Source organism: Pongo pygmaeus, chromosome 7 (assembly GCF_028885625.2).
Source record: "Pongo pygmaeus isolate AG05252 chromosome 7, NHGRI_mPonPyg2-v2.0_pri, whole genome shotgun sequence".
NCBI lineage: Eukaryota > Metazoa > Chordata > Mammalia > Primates > Hominidae > Pongo > Pongo pygmaeus.
The window spans coordinates 133,304,033-133,320,967 of record NC_072380.2 but is presented as its reverse complement, the minus strand read 5'-3'; the positions used below and the strand labels follow the sequence as shown (position 1 = coordinate 133,320,967).

The 16,935-nt window shown below is 39.9% G+C and overlaps 1 protein-coding gene across 1 annotated transcript in view; it reads left to right on the top strand.

Annotated features, from left to right (window-relative positions):
- Window positions 1–16,935, top strand: part of SNTB1 (syntrophin beta 1) — a 289,632-nt gene that overhangs the window by 233,939 nt on the left and 38,758 nt on the right. The window contains exon 5 of the mRNA XM_054497824.2: window positions 13,363–13,502. Coding sequence (XP_054353799.1) covers window positions 13,363–13,502 — 140 coding nt within the window. The remainder of the gene's footprint in view (window positions 1–13,362; window positions 13,503–16,935) is intronic.

The window sequence follows — 16,935 nt, the reverse complement described above, 5'->3', positions numbered from 1 at the left end:
TGCATTAGTGCATTTTTAATGTTAAAGCTAGTTTTTCAAATAAAATTTTATATCTTTATCCAGTTTTAATTAGTTTGACCATAAGGTAAGATTTTCATAAACTTTTTAGGACCCTTTACAATTTTTCATCAAACAGCAGATTAATTTTTTAAGAAAACTCTGTTATTTCGACACATGAGCCCAGATTCTGGCCCCACATCAGTATGATTTTAATGTTTTTATCTAAGGAAAAAAGCTAAATAATTTCTTTTAAATTTTAGCCAATTTGTTTATACCCACAGAATTTTTACAAGATCAACCCTTTACAAACCCTTTTCACTTTGCTTAAACCTTCAGTTTTGTTTCATTACTTTTTTAGGTTAAGACAATCTTTAAAACCCTCTGAACTAGACACAATTATATTCCCTTTAACAAAAGCCATATTCCCATGCCTGCTAATCTTTTACCAAAAACACATTCCCTACACACTTTGTATGTAAAACTGTTTTTCCAGTGGTCTCAATTACATGTTACAATGTTAACTCTTAGCAACTTTTATTTTTAGTGAAAAACCTGATAAGTAAGCGATTTTAATTATGTACCAGGGGTGGAGCCTAGGACACCAGACAGAAATGAAGATAAGGTCTGACTCCTTTTAGCATAGCTAGTGGGCATGGCTTTCCATATGCTCCCAGGCCTTATCTATAATCTAATGCTCCCAAATAGGTAAATTGAATAATTTTCAAAAGCCAAAGAAACAGTTTGACCTTAAAGCATTTAGCAAATCTGATATCTGACCTTAATGTAAACCAAATATCTACATTTTTAAGACATTTTGTTTTACCAATAATCTTTAGAACTCTTTATTTCCAAAAGATTACTAAAGTCACATGAACAAAAGGCATTAAAGTTTCTATTTTTCTGACAAAATATTTGATTTAAGCGCTTATTGTTCTAAGCCAATTAATCAGAGCTCTTTTATGTATAAACATACAACACATATAAATACATAGACAGACAGACAGAAGATTCAGCACTTGTAAAACTTTTTATTTGCCAGTTTCTTAATTGCATGACTGGCTTCAGGGTGAAGCCCTTGGAGGAACAGAGCGGTGAAAGCATGCATTTCTAGGGTCAGATAAGTACCAAACAAGCAGCTGAAGGCAAAGACGGATCCCCAAAATTAGGGGTGCCATTTTATACTGGTTTGTGGATCCCCAAAAGGAGGGAAATACTATGGGAGAAGACAGTGCAGTGGTTCTACCCTGCATTTCATTGAAAGGCAACCCAAAGCCAATCAGCCCATTTTGTCATCAGCCCATCCCTTATGGGAGTCTCATTTCCCAGTGAGGGGTGAAGATGTTGCCTTATCTTCCAGGTGGCCAAGAGCGTGCATCTCTGATCCAAGTGTCCATAACTTCTATTAGGCATCCCTTAAAGTATATTTCCTACCTAGTTTTTATAATGTGAAGTAATTTCTGATACCTCCAAACTCAAAACTCTCACATAACACAATGCAAAACAGAACAGAGCCTTTGATTTTGAAAGAGATTTATCAGCTTTTAACTCCTGGGGTTTCATGAGGAAAACAGAGGTTTTTTTCCCCCTCCAAAACGGGATCTGTGGCACCTCCTGTTTATCCCAAGGAGTCCTAGGCTACCAGGAGTTATCTCAGGGCCTCTCGTATGTGTACTAAGAGTGGCAAGACAAACAAATGGAGAAAAATAATTCAGTCGACTGAGAAGAAAAAACCTTTTCCAGAAAAACAAGTTCCAAGAAGAGAAAAACATAAAGGCCTTTTAAATGTATCTATAGCTTGTTTATCCATTTTTAATTAAGCTGACTTTTAATTTTAACCATAGTGCTCTTTAAAAAAGAAATCATTTTAAATCTCTTATTACCTGACTTTAGCCATGCCAAGTGGCTTCCGAACATTACCAAAGGTAACCTCCTAAGTGTTTCAAAGACATGGTAAGCAGTTTCTTTCTTTCTTTTTTTTTTTTTTTTTTTTGTACAAGATTGAGAATCTCCACAAGGTAGTTCAGAGAAAGGAAAATTCAAGAGAGGAAATCAGAAGCGAACTATGGGGGGAAAAAGAAAACCTCAATAAATGGCAAAGTTACACAAATAACAAACCAGAAAGGAATTATTCCAGAAGCCAACAATTGAACCCAGGCCACCACTGTCAAAAGATAAAGGCTTAGCTACTGAGCTGTACAGCATTGAGCAGTTTCTATTGCTTTTCCCAGAAGGAGCCTAGAGAAGCCAATTTCAAGCTTGCAAGGCTTCTAACTGCTCAAGAAAAACTTTTAGGACTAACTATGACATGAACCCCAAAATTCCTGTCCTCTGGATGGTGGAAACCAAAAGAAAGTATCTCCACATGGTCACAAGGGTAAGCTCCTTAAGGACACAAAACAAGACAGAGAAATTTCAAACTGTATTGGTTTCAGGGACCCGTAGCAAAGTTTGTAACTGACCAGCCTGCCAAGCTGGCTTGAAAAGCAGGCTTATAGAGGTCCTAAACCCACGTTCTATCCTGTGATACCCCTCTCTCCATTACAGCACACAGAAAGACAAATTATTAGCACAAAGTACACTAGATTTGCTACAGCCTAAGGCTAGTCTCACACATCCTTTATCAGATATATGCTTTTCTCCCAGTCTGTGGTTTGTCTCTTTATTCTCTTAATAGGTTTAAAAGGGCAGAAGTTTGTAATTTTATTGACATTCAACTTATCAATTTTTTCACTTATGGATTATGTTTTTGATTTTTATCATTGATGTCAGAAACCTTTGCCCAACCCAAGTTCACAAAGTTTTTTCTTGTTTTCTTCAAGATATCTTAACGTTTTATGTTCTACAGTTTAGTATAGATTCATCTTGAGTTAATCTTTGTATATGGTGCAAGATGCAAACTGAAGTTAAATTATTTTGCATATGGATATTCAATATTTCCAGCATGATTTGTTTAAAAACTGCCGTTTCTCCACTGAATTTTTTTACCCCGTTGTTCAAATTTTGTTCCCCGTTATATGTGAATCTATTCTGTTCTGCTTTCTCTACTCTGTTCAGTTGATCTTTTTGCCTGTCTTTGTGCTAATAGCACATTCTGGATTACTGCAGCTATTTAATAACACTTCAGGTCAGATGATGTTATTCCTCCAATTTCCTTTTTCCTTTTCAAAGTTGTCTTAGCTGTTCTAGGTTCTTGGTATTTCCATGTAAATTTTAGAATCAGCTTTTCAATCTCTACCAAAAAAAAATTGTTTTTAAAAAGCCTGCTGGAAGTTTTACTGGAATTCAGTTGAATCTTTATATCATTTAGAGACAATTAAAATCTTAATCATATTGATCTTTCAACCTATAAATGCAGTGTATCTTTCCATTTGTTTAGGTCTTCTTTAATTTCTCTCAGCAATGTTTTATGGTCTTCAGTATGGAGGTCTTGCACATGATTCAGCATACCTATCCCTAAGAATTCCATACGTTCATGCTGGTGTAAATGATATAATTTGTTATTTCAATTTCTGTTTATTGCTAGTATACAATTGTTTCTTTTTTCTTTTTTTTTTTTTTTTTTTGAGATGGAGTCTCCCTCTGTCGCCCAGACTGGAGTGCAGTGACACCATCTCAGCTTACTGCAATCTCCGCCTCCCGGGTTCAAGTGATTCTCCTGCCTCAGCCTCCCAAGTAGCTGGGATTATGGGCACGTGCCATCATGCGAGGCTAATTTTTGTATTTTTAGTAAAGGTGGGATTTCACCATGTTGTCCAGGCTGGTCATCAACTCCTGACATCAGGTGATCCACCTGCCTTGGCCCCTCAAAGTGCTGGGATTACAGGCATGAGCCACCGCGCCCAGCCATAATTGCTTTTTATACATTGGCCTTTTGTCCTACAAACTTGCTAAACTCAGTTATTAGTTCTAGTATCTTTTTGCTAAATTCTATCAGATTTTCTACATAGACGTTCCTATTGTCTGTGAATAAAGACAGTTTTGCTTCTTCCTTTCCAATCTGGGTGCCATTTATTTCTTTTTCTTTTGTGATTGCACTGGCTAGAACTTCCAGTGCAATGTTGATTAGAAGTGAGGAGAGCAGACATCCAGCATTCAGTCTTAGTATGATATCAGCTGTAGAGTTTTTCATTGATGCTGTTTATCAGGTTGAAGTTTCATTCTGTTCTTGTTTGCTGAGTGGTTTTTGTTTGTTTGTTTGTTTAAATGAAGTCTCACTCTGTTACCCAGTCTGGAGGGGGCAGTGGTATGATCATGACTCACTGCAACCTCTGCCTCCTGGGTTCAAGCAGTTCTTCTACCTGAGCCTCCCATGTAGCTGGAATTACAGGCACCAGACACCACACCCAGCTAATTTTTGTATTTTTAGTAGAGACAGGGTTTCACCATGTTGGCCAGGCTGGTCTTGAACCCTGACCTCAAGTGATCCACTGGCCTCGGCCTCCCAAAGTGCTGGGATTACAGGCATGAGCCACTGCGCGTGGCCTAATTTTTGTATTTTCAGTAGAGACAGCGTTTTGTCATGTTGGCCAGGCTGGTCTTGACCTCAAGTGATCCACCTACCTCGGTCTCCCAAAGTGTTGAGATTACAAGCGTGAGCCACCGCGCCAGGCCTGCTGAGTGTTTTTAAAATCAGAAACAGATGTTGGGTTTTGTCCTTACTTTTTAAAGTATTTTAAGTATCGATTGATTTTTAATTTGTTATTAGATAGCTACAGTAATGCTTTTTTGGATTAATCCCTGCTTAGTCATGATGTATTACCATTTAAATATAATTTCAGACTCAATTTGCTAAAATTTTGTTTAGAAAGTTTGGATCTATGTCCGTGAGGAGTACTGGTTTATAGTTTTCTATTTTTGTAATATATTTGTCTTATTTTGGATCAGCATAAGTCTAGTCTGTAGAACAGGTTGGAAGTATCCCTACTCTTCCATTTTCTGAAAGAATTATATATAATTGGTATTATTTCTTAACTGTTTGATAGAATTCCTCAGTGAAGTCATCTGGCCCTTGAGTATTTTGGGGAGAAACATTTCAAACTACCAATTCAATTTCTTTAAGAGAGATAGTACTGTTCCAGTTTTTTTTTTGTGTGTGTGTGTGTGTTTTGTTTTTTTGTTTTTTTGTTTTTTTTGAGACAGTTTCCCTCTTTCACCCAGGCTGGAGTGAAGTGTCTCGATCTTGGCTCACTGCAACCTCCATCCCCTGGGTTCAAGCAGTTCTCCTGCTTCACCCTCCTGAGTAGGAGTAGCTGCGATTATAGGAACCCACCACCATGCCTGGCTAATTTTTGTATTTTTAGTTAAAGATGGGGTTTCGCTATGTTGGCCAGGCTGGTCTTGACCTCCTGACCTCAGGTGATCCCCCCTGCCTTGGCCTCCCCACAAAGTGCTAGGATTACAGGCGTGAGCCACCATCCCCAGCTGTTCCAGTATTTCTTCTTGAATATGCTTTAGTAGTTTGTCTTTCAAAGAATTTGTCAATTCTTCATACATTCCATTATCATACATTTAATGCTATATTTATTAATATTATTATTTATAAAGAAGATCTCACTATGTTTCCCAGGCTGTTCTGAAACACCTGGCCTCAAGCAATTCTCCCACTTCAGCCTACAAAACCGCTGGGATTATAGATGAGAGAACCACACCCAGTCTTATATTTAATATCTGCAGACTATGTACTGATGTCCCCTGTTTCATTTTTTTAAATTTTACTTTAAATTCTGGGATACATGTGCAGAACATGCAGGTTTGTTACATAGGTATACATGTGCCATGGTGGTTTGCTGCACCTATCAACCCGTCATCTAGGTTTTAAGCCCCGCATGCATTAGGTATTTGTCCTAATGCTCTCCCTGTCCTTGTCCCCCATCCCCCAACAGGCCCCCGTGTGTGATGTTCCCCTCCCTGTGTCCATGTGTTCTCATTGTTCAACTCCCACTTATGAGTGAGAACATGCGGTGTTTGGTTTTCTGTTCCTGTGTTAGTTTGCTGAGAATGATGGTTTCCAGCTTCATCCATGTCCCTGCAAAGGACATGAACTCATTTCATTTCTGATATTCATAATTTGTGTCTTCTTTCTCATTTTCATGGTCAGTCTGGCTGGCTAGAAGTTTATTGATCATTGATCTCAAAAAACCAGATTTTGGTTTTGTTGAACTTTCTGATGCTTTCGTTTCCATTTTCATTGATTTCTGCACTGGTCTTTATTATTTCCTATTTTCTGCTTATTTTGGTTTAAAATTTTTTTTCTATTTCCAGTTTGTTAAGGTGAAAACTGAGACCACTGACTTGAATCCTTTCTTCTTTTCCAATATTGGCGTTAATTGCCCCTTTCTTCTTAGTCCTGCTTTAGCAACATCTTGAGGATTTTGATATGTTGTGTTTTTATTTTCCATAGGTCTCCATTATTGATTTCTAATTTAATTCCATTTTGGTCAAAGAACATACATTGTTTAACTTGAATACATTTAAACTTATCGAAACTAGATTTAATGCCCAGAGTATGGTCTATCTTGTTAATTCTATGTGTACTTGACATGGATGGGTGTTCTGCTATTGTTTTTTTGTTTTGTTTGTTTTTTATTTTTGTTTTTTGAGATGGAGTTTCACTCTTGTTGCCTAGGCTGGAGTGCAATGGCATGGTCTTGGCTCACTGCAACTTCCACCTCCCGGGTTCAAGCAATTCTCCTGCCTCAACCTCCCAAGTAGCTGGGATTACAGGCATGTGCCACCATGCCTGGCTAATTTTATATTTTTACTAGAGATTTCACCTTGTTGGCCAGGCTGGCAAAGGTTGCAGTGAGCCAAGGTGGCACCACTGCACTCCAGCCTGGAAGACAGAGCAAAACACCGTCTAAAACAATAAACAAGTAAAAATAAAATAAAAATAAAAATGACACCCTCTTTAGTGTCCCATGATCAGACCATATTTTTCATGCCATCCTTTTCACCTTATTTTTCATCATTATCTTAACATCCATCCACATGATACATCACTCATTCTGCTCCTCTCCTTTTTTTGAGACAGAGTCTCACTCTACTGCCGAGCTGGAGTGCAATGGTGCGATCTTGGCTCACTGCAACCTCTGCCTCCCAGGTTCAAGCAATTCTCATGCCTCAGTCTCCCGAGTAGCTGGGAATACAGGCGTGCGCCACCATGCCCCACTAATTTTTGTATTTTTAGTAGAGATGGGTTTTCACCGTGTTGGCCAGGCTGATCTCAAACTCCTGGCCACAGGTGATCCGCCCACCTCAGCCTCCCAAAATACTGGGATTACAGGTGTGAGCCACCATGCCTGGCCTCTGCTCCCCTCTTGACACCAATCTTGAATTCAGCAGGTGATCCAGGTACCAGACAGCTTGTGAGAAGAGAGAAGTTAGTCCTAGAAAGCTGAGGCTCCCATAGAGCACTTTTCTTCTTTTTCCAGTCTTTTTTCTCATTCTCCTTTGCCTTCTCTTCCTTTTCATTCTCCTTTGCATTCAGCTCTAGATGTTCTAGATGTCTTTTTTTTTTTTTTTTTTTTTTTTTTGAGACAGGGTCTCACTCTGTTGCCCAGGCTGTAGTGTTGTGGTGCAATCTCAGCTCACTGTGACCTCCACCTCCTGGATTAAAGTGAGTCTTGAGCCTCAGCCTCTCAAGTAGCTGTGGTTACAGGCGTGTGCCAGCATGCCAACCAGCTCTAGATGTCTTGTCTGACACCTGATTCCTGGGTCCTGGGGATTGTTCAGGGCAAGCTAGAAGAGAGCTGGAGATTTGAGTGGCCTTGCTTAGCCCTGTCTCTATGTGCCTGTGGCCACATTTAAATGCTGTTTCTCTTCTTTATCAGCCTCCCTGAGAGTTGGTGCAGGGATTAATTATCTAATGTTTGTAAAGCATTTGGAAGTTGATCAATGCTAATTATTATTATTACACCGATAGCTTGTCCTTTGTGCTAAACACCTAGCAACCTGAGGCGAAACAGACTTCAATTAAAAAGTTGTCGAGATAAACACGATCTGCAATATAAAAGCCATGATGGCCCTTCTTCCTTCGTGAACGTTTTCACTTTGTGTTCTCTGTCCCTTACATCCAGACCTTCCTTCCTGCTCATTGGAGCTGGGGGAAACTGTCTTGAGGTGAGCAACTGGGGCAGTTTACCATTTTGAGTACCCATCATGTAGGAAGTTCTATATACATTGTCTCATTTGATCCTCAAAGACATGTGCATGGGAGGCCATCCTCAGCATGCGACACATCAGTGAACAAGTGCTTAGAGCACTTAAGTAAGCTGCTCACGTCCCTCAGCTGGGAAGTGGCAAAGCCAGATTTTGAAGACACGCTGTTCGGCTCTAAAGACTGTGAGCTCTTCCTGCCATGCGTGCTCAAGTAGAAGGTGGAAAGTAAATATGTTACGAAGAGTGAGTTGGTATGAAGCGGGAAAAAGAGACCCGCGTATTGCTTTTTGCCTTAGGAAAAGAGTGCACTGAACAAAGAGCTGTAAAGCAAGAATCCCAGTAGCTGAAGCAGTTCTAGCCTAGTAGCAGATAACTTTGAACTTAAACAGATGATTGGATTTTGAAGCTGAGGAGGTGCTAGCAATAATTTAGTCCCACCCCATCATTTGGCAGAGGAGGAAATTTTGTCCCAGCAAAGGCAAGTAATTCTTGCCCAAGCTCACTCAGATCTTTAATCTGATGTGCACTCTCCTTACCTTAATATAATAGTAAAAAATAGCTATGATTTTTAAGGATTGCCTGTTTACTGTCTGTAAGACAGCTTTGTAAATCCTATATGTGCATGAATTCATTTAATCCTTACAATTCTGCCTAAGTGACAACAGTATCATTCTTTTCTTTGGAAGAACCCACAAAAAAGGCACTGAAAGTTCGGGTAAAACTGTCTCTTTGGAAATAATGTGAAGATTCTAGGTTTTTTGTTTGTTTCTTTTCTTTTCTTTTTTGACACAGAGTCTCGCTCTGTCACGCAGGCTGGAGTGCAGTGGTACAATCTTGGCTCACTGCAACTCCATCACCTGGGCTCAAGCAATTGTTGTACCTCAGCCTTCCGAGTAGCTGGGACTACAGGGCATGCACCACCATGCCCGGCTAATTTTTGTATTTTTAGTAGGGACAGGGTTTCCATCATGTTGGCCAGGCTGGTCTTGAATTCCCGGCCTCAAGTGATCCACCCACCTTGGTCTCCCAAAGCACTGGGAGTATAAGCATGAGCCACTGCGCCCTGCCAGATTCTAGATATTTTAGAAGAGACAAGATCAGTTTTCAAACTATATTCCAAAGATTGGTAGCAACCCCACTTAGAGGCATGGGTGGTGCTAGGATGAAGACATAAAGTCTCGGAGGGGCCAAGATCCCCACTGGGACGTCTCTTTCAATTCTTTTTTTTTTTTTTTTTTTTTTTTTTTGAGACAGAGTCTCACTCTGTTGCCCAGGCTGGAGTGCAATGGTGCGATCTTGGCTCACTGCAACCTCTGCCTCCTGGGTTCAAGTGATTCTCCTGGCTCAGCTTCCTGAGTAGCTAGGATTACAGGCGCCCGCCACCACGCCTGGCTAATTTTTGTATTTTTAGTAGAGATGGGGTTTCACCATGCTGGCCAGCCTGGTCTCGAACTCCCAACCTCAGGCAATCTGTCCGCCTCAGCCTCCCAAAGTGCTGGGATTACAGACCTGAGCTACCTCGCCCGTCCAATTCTTTTACATATTGTTCTAGGACTTGTGACTTAATCTGAGAGATCATTGAATTTAAAGAGTTAGGAAGCCACTGACCCAGATGATTTGGGAGACCTGTCTCAAATTAAGGACACTTCCATAATTGTTACCAATTACTTCTTACCACCAGCTCTCAAATTCTTGCCATTTTGTAAACCTTTCCTCTCATGCTCTGTGGAAGTGATTACAGGCACAGGACTCAGCTCACCAAAGTTGTGCTTCAGAATAATTTCAGAATTGAATGTTTTATTCCCCTGTTGCCTTTTCTTCACCTTCTTCATTAGAAATCTGATCAGCTCTTGAGAAACTGACGACTGCAGCACTCAAGGCAGGAAGCCAGGCAGAGATGGAAATCACATCTGTTTCAGGAGTCATGTGTTAACAAAATGCAGACACATCTCCAAAACTGTCGTATTCATATCAGAATACCTTTGGGTGCCAGGAAAGCTGGATTTGTAATACACGTTGTCACTAGAACAATAGCACCAATATTTGAGCCTGACAAAAACTGGTCTTCAAAGGCTTGAAATAATGAAGCGTATGTAGCACAAGGTATGGCTTTTAAAACTCTGTTCTTCCCGAGGCAGGCAGATCATGAGGTCAGGAGATCGAGACCATCCTGGCTAACACGGTGAAACCCCATCTCTCCTAAAAATACAAAAAAAAAAAAAAAAAATTAGCCCGGTGTGGTGGCGGGCGCCTGTAGTCCCAGCTACTCGGGAGGCTGAGGCAGGAGAATGGCGTGAACCCCAGGAGGCGGAGCTTGCAGTGAGCCGAGATCATGCCACTGCACTCCAGCCTGAGCAAGACTCCGTCTCAAAACAAAACAAACAAACAAAAAAATCCCTGTTCTTCAACATGATTTTTTTCCCCCTTTGGAAAGTTGTTTGTCCTCATAGGCAGCCTTCTACCTCTAAGCATGTACATTAGCTTTAAAATAACAGCTCTGCATACAGGAATAGTGGAATGTGCCCACTCCAAGTATTCTCACAGCAGAGTTTGCCATATCCACACAGCACTCTTCAATAAACTGCAAAATGTTTTAGGGCTTTGGGATTATTTAAACCTACATATACCACTTGACACATGGGTGAGTTTGTGATTCCACCAGTAGAGAAGTCTGCATTATACTGTTGGTATTTACTGTTGAGTCTTATTTTGCGAACTTAATATTGTTTTTGAAGAATGATGCTTAGTTGCTTTCACATTTAAATGACTGATTCTGGTCAAAGTTAATGGATTGCATCTGACTAGGTAAGTAAGATAGTCACTTTGGGAGGATCATTTGTAGCTTCTCCAGTCCTATTTAATGAGCTGGAAAAGTAATTTACTAAATTTAATGTAGAAGCTGGAAAAAATTTATTCTGAAACCCCTTCCCCCCGCCCCAAACACTTTATGCCTTGAGACCATACTTTATTCACCTTGCAGGGTCTGGTACATTGCCTTTTCTAACAATTCATTTTGATCTGTTGAAGATGCTGTTGTTCTGTTGGAAAAAGTCATTTTACAAGAGCAATAAGCTAAAGCTAGCTTTTAAAATATGCATAAAATACACAAAGTGAGGAATATGTCAACAGTCATTCATGTTCTAGTATAAATAGCTTTACAGCAGCGGAGTGGGGGAGGGCACTTCTTCAGAAGCACAGTTTATGTTTGGAATTGCTGGAAGGGAGGCATTAAAATATAAAGGTGATCATCAAGCAATGAATTCTTCCTGGGAGAACTTTGGAAAGGATGGGAAGAAAAGGTATTGAAATTGTTAGCACCAAGCTTATTCTTGGCTTGTCTTATCATTTTTCCCAAGGAAAGTCATTGCCTTGTCATAGTGATGCCATTTCCAAAGGACACCATTTTTGACATGTTCAAAAATTGGTGTCTGACACAATTTCCCCATCCTGTGTTTTACTGAGGGCGTTACCATCTGCCAGCTACCATGCCAAGCACATTACACACACTGTCTCAATCCCCACTATAGCATGATGAGGTAAGTGTTACTTTACTTAACAGGTACTTACATGATGCTTATTCTGCACTGTATTAAGCATTTCTACAAATTTTAGCTCATTTAATCTTCACAACCACCCTCTGCTATAGGTACTATTATTTCTCATTTTACAGATTCAGAAACTGAGATACAAAGAAACTAGTTGACTTGCCCAAGACCCCCACAGCTAGTAAACTGGGTAACACAAATTTGTGTTCAGGCCTGCTAGCTCCCGAGTCAGCACTCAAAACCACTGTTGTATATGATATTATCCTTATCAGTAAGGAAACAGAAGCACAGAGAATATCTTGACCAGAGTCACACAGGCAATAAATAACAGACTCAGATTTAGGCAGCCTACACGTAGGACCTACAGAACTCAAGTCTTACATCATTTTGTAAATCTTCTCTACTTTGATCACTCATTCCTCATACTAGGGTGTTAGCCTAAAGCAAGAGCTACACACATGCTTCTATCTCTATACGGATTCCACTGTGTCACTTAAGATAAAGTAATAATAAGACTAGAAAGGGAAGAAATTAGCTTTATCACTTATTTAGCTTACTGTCTAATTTACTTTGATTCTGAATAGATTTTTGAGTTGTGACTTATTATGACAACATTAAATCTTGGATTAGTTGTCAGTGTCAAAAGCAGTCTTAACCTCATCTGGAGCAGTGTTTCTTTAATGAGCCTAGGGATTACCTGAAGATTTTGTTAAAATGCAGATTCTGATTCAACAGATCTGGATGGGCCTGAGACTCTAGCAAGCTCCCAGATGATGCTGATGCTACTGGAACACAGTCCATATTTTGAGTAGCAAGAATTGAGCATTCACTGAGTTTTTAAACCGAGCTTAAAGATGTATCCTAGGGCCCATCAAATGGGAAGGAGAGCATTTTTATAGACAGAAGAACATATAGGAAGTTTGGGAAGGGCAAACACCGGGCCAAGGGGATGGCTCATGAGATAAGAGCTGAGCTACACAGATTCTCCAGATTAGAAGGGTTTTCAAAGATCATCTGGTCCAGTCATTACTGATGACTTTCACAATCCTTTCACATTCCTGTCAGGTCATCTCGACCCTTGAGTTAATAAATTATGGGTGGTGAATGGAACTGGACATTCAACAGAACCAGAGAAGTTTCAAGATGATGCCTGAATCACAGAACCAATCTAAGAGCAAAAGACTAGGGAAAGAGGCTGTGATGTCTCACTCTGTCTGGGTAGACATTTGCCACCATAGTAAATTTTTCAGAGCCTTTAGATATTTATTCAAAAACTTTTTAGACCTTACCATTTCATAATAAAAAAAAAATGCTACAGTACCAGAGAATCAGCTGGAAGTACTTATTCCTCCAGGCATTTGCCTCCCACTATGAAATAAAGATTCAGTGCTGACTGGCAGGTGAGAAACAGTGACAGATGTGTGGCAGCTGGGCTGCTTCTTGGCTTTCCTGACTATACATTTCAGGGCCCTTGAGACAACAGATATTTTCAAGGATCAGGAAGCATGGGATAAAGACAAGGTTCTTTCCATTTTGATTTTGCAACCAAATCAAAAGACACTCAATGTATTGCTGAGTCCTCTGATTAGGGGGATGCCAACTTCTCATAATCATCCTTTCCTCAGGCTGTCGTTTGACAGTTCTCTGCTTTCTTTTTCAGGTGCCAGGGGAGAGCGAGAAACAGTGGAAACCAGCCCTGGTTGTGCTGACTGAGAAAGACCTTTTAATCTATGACAGCATGCCACGGAGGAAGGAAGCCTGGTTCAGCCCAGTTCACACATACCCTCTTCTTGCCACCAGGTAGCCATGGCCTTGTGTTTGGTATGATGTGTTTGCAGGTGGATTCTATTTTAATGAATTACAATTAGCTCAACACGTTATATTACTGCTCACTATTGCAGCAGGGGCTGAGAGCTCCTTAAGAATATAGCCACACATTTTTAGCCACATAGATTAATGATCATTTATGGCCAAACATGAAGCAACAACACAGAGACAAAGAACAAAATACTCATCCATCATCAAGAAACAGTGACATCTGTGAGATGGTCCTCATCTAGCCACCTTCCTGGGTCTCCATCTCATTCCCTTTGAAATGAACTAGACATATATGTTTGTAGTCTTGAAATCCAAGTAGAATCACCAAGCAAGGGTCTTCACTTGGTGGCACAAAAGAATGTTATATGGGAATGCTCCACTGTGCTTTTTAAGGCTTGTTCAGCAGGAAATCTCATAACAAGTTATTTCTCAGTTCCATGACGCTTCCTGTGGAAGAGTGGCTGCCAGGCTCTGTTTTTCAGGTCCTTCAATGCACATTTATTATCCATGTGAAATATGTCTTTAAAAAGCACTTCATCAGGGTATTGACATGCAAAGTTGTGTACATATTTAATGTATACAATTTAATAAATTTGGAGATACATATACACCTATGAAACCATCATCATAGTCGATACCATAAACATACCCATCACCTCCAAAAATTTCCTCCTTCCCTCTATATTTTTTTTTTTTTTGTGATAACAACATGTAACATAAGATCTACCCCCTTAGCAACCTTTTAGGTATATAATACCATGTCGTTAGCCATAGGTGCTATGATGTACAGTAGATCTCTAGAACTTATTCAACTTGCAGGACAAAAATTTCGTGCCCTTTGGCCAACACATCCCCATTTCCCTCTCCCCATTCTACTCTCTGCTTTAAGAGCTTCGTCATTTTAGATTCCTCATATAAATGGGATCCTGTAGTGTTTGTCCTTGCGTGTCTGGCATATTTCACTTAGCATAATGTTCTTCAGGTTCATTCATGTTGTCAAATATGGGAGGATTTCTTTCTTTTTTAAGGCTGAATAATATGGGATTATATGTAAATACCACACTTCCTTTATCCATTCATCTATAGATGGACATTTGGAGACATCACACTTCCTGATTTCAAAATGTATTACAAACCAATAATAATCAAAACCTTATGATACTGGCATAAAAACACATAGACCAGTAGAACAGATTGGAGAGCCCAAAAATAAATTCACCCATTTGTGGTCATCTGGTTGTTGACAAGGGTGCCAAGAATACACAATGGAGAAAGGATATTCTCTTCAATAAATGGTGCTGGGAAAACTGGATATTCATATGCAAAACAATGAACCATATTTTACACCATACACAAAAATAAACTCAACATGGATTAAAGACTTAAAGGTAAGATCTGAAACTGTAAAACTTCCAGAAGAAAACATAGGGAAAAATATTCTTGACATTGGCCTTGGCAATTATTTATTGTATATAACACCTATAGCACAGGCAACAAAAGCAAAAATAAATGGAACTACATCAAACTAGAAAGCTTCTGCATAGCAAAGGAAACAATCAACAAAATGGAAAGGCAGCTTATGAAATGGGAGACCTCATATCTAATTAAAGGTTAATATCCAAAATGTATAAAGATTTCCATTTCAATAGCAAAAAAAGAAAAAAAACTGATTTAAAAAGGACCTGAATAGACATTTCTCCAAAGAAGACATACAGATATCCAACAGGCATATGAAAAGGTGTTTAATGTCACTAATGATCTGAGAAATGCAATTCTAAACCACAGTGAGGATGTGGTTAGGATGTGTGTTAGGACGACTATTGTCAAAAAGACAAATGATAACAAGTGTTGTTTATCATTTGATAAATGTGAACCCTTGTACACTGTTGTTAGGAATGTAAAATGGAGAAAAGGAAATCCTTGTATACTGTTGATAGGAATGTAAAATGGTGGAGCCACTCTGGAAAACAGTATGGAGATTTCTCCAAAAATTAAAAACAGAACTCTAATGTGAGCTAGCAATCCCACTTCTGGGTATATATCCAAGAGAACTGAAATTAAGGTCTTAAAGAGGTAGTTACACTCCCATGTTCATTGCAACATTACTCACAGCAACCAAGACATGAAATACAGTTTGATTTTTAATGATTTATTTTTGAGACAGAGTTTTGCTCTTGTCACCCAGGGTGGAGTGCAGTGGCGCTATCTTGGCTCACTGCAACCTCTGCCTCCCGGGTTCAAGTGATTCTCCTGCCTCAGCCTCCTGAGTAGCTGGGATTATAGGTGCCCACCACCATGACTGGCTAATTTTTGTTTGTTTGATTTTTTGTTTGTTTGTTTTGTTTTGTTTTTTAGTAGAGACAGGGTTTCACCATGTTGGCCAAGCTGGTCTTGAACTCCTGACCTTAGGTGATCTGCCCGCCTCGGCCTCCCATAGTGCTGGGATTATGGACGTTCTTCTCAACCACTGCACCTGGCCTGAAATACAGTTTTAATGTGTTGTATCCTTGTCCCCCTCTTTGAAAGCTTATATCCCAAAAACAGAAATGAATCAAACTCGAGTCTTACTTTCAAGTAGCTGACATTTCCCAGACCTGACTTCTCTTGCCAGCAATTTTTGTTTGTGCTTTATGACAGTGAGCTGTTTGCATTCCTTCTATACCTGTTTCTTTACCTGCAAGCTAGGCATGATAAAGTCATATTTGTGTCCTTCTTGGCATAGTGCCTGGCAATATTGTGCCCTTGAATGTCTGTTGAATGAATTATTGAACAATGTGAGACAAACTGTGGAAGAAGTTTGGTCCAAGAGACAAAGCATAGTGGACAGAGGTTTTGGAGCATCTGACCTGAGCAAGATGTAGATAGAAATAAGGTGGGCTCTTCATCTAGGAAGGACTGAGCTGCCAAACAGGTTATGGTCAAGGGTCAGCTGGCTGCAAGGAGGAGAATGAGACCCAGTAGCAGAACAAGAAGTAACACAAGATTAAAATGCCAGTAGTGAATAGAGCTGAAATTCCAAAAAATTCCTTGTTACTTCTAGTCATGATTGATAATGAAGACCAGTAGCAGGGGTGGGGCCGGGGAGGTGGGGAGCTAAAGGTGGAAATTACTGGCTCCAGAGGTGAATAGAGGAGGTTTTCAGGGGCAAGGAACCAGGCCTAGATCACCTTTAAAAAATGAAATTTAAAAGTAATTTAATATTTGAAGCTTTCAAGCTTCAAAATGTTTGGCAGAATGGCTATTAAAGTACAATACAGCTTTGTAATAAAACCGCAGTAATCATGGCCGGGTATGCTGGCTCATGCCTGTAATCCCAGCACTTTGGGAGGCCAAGGAGGGCAGAACACCTGAAATCAGGAATTCGAGACCAGCCTGGCCAACATGGCAAAACCCCATCTCTACTAAAAATACAAAA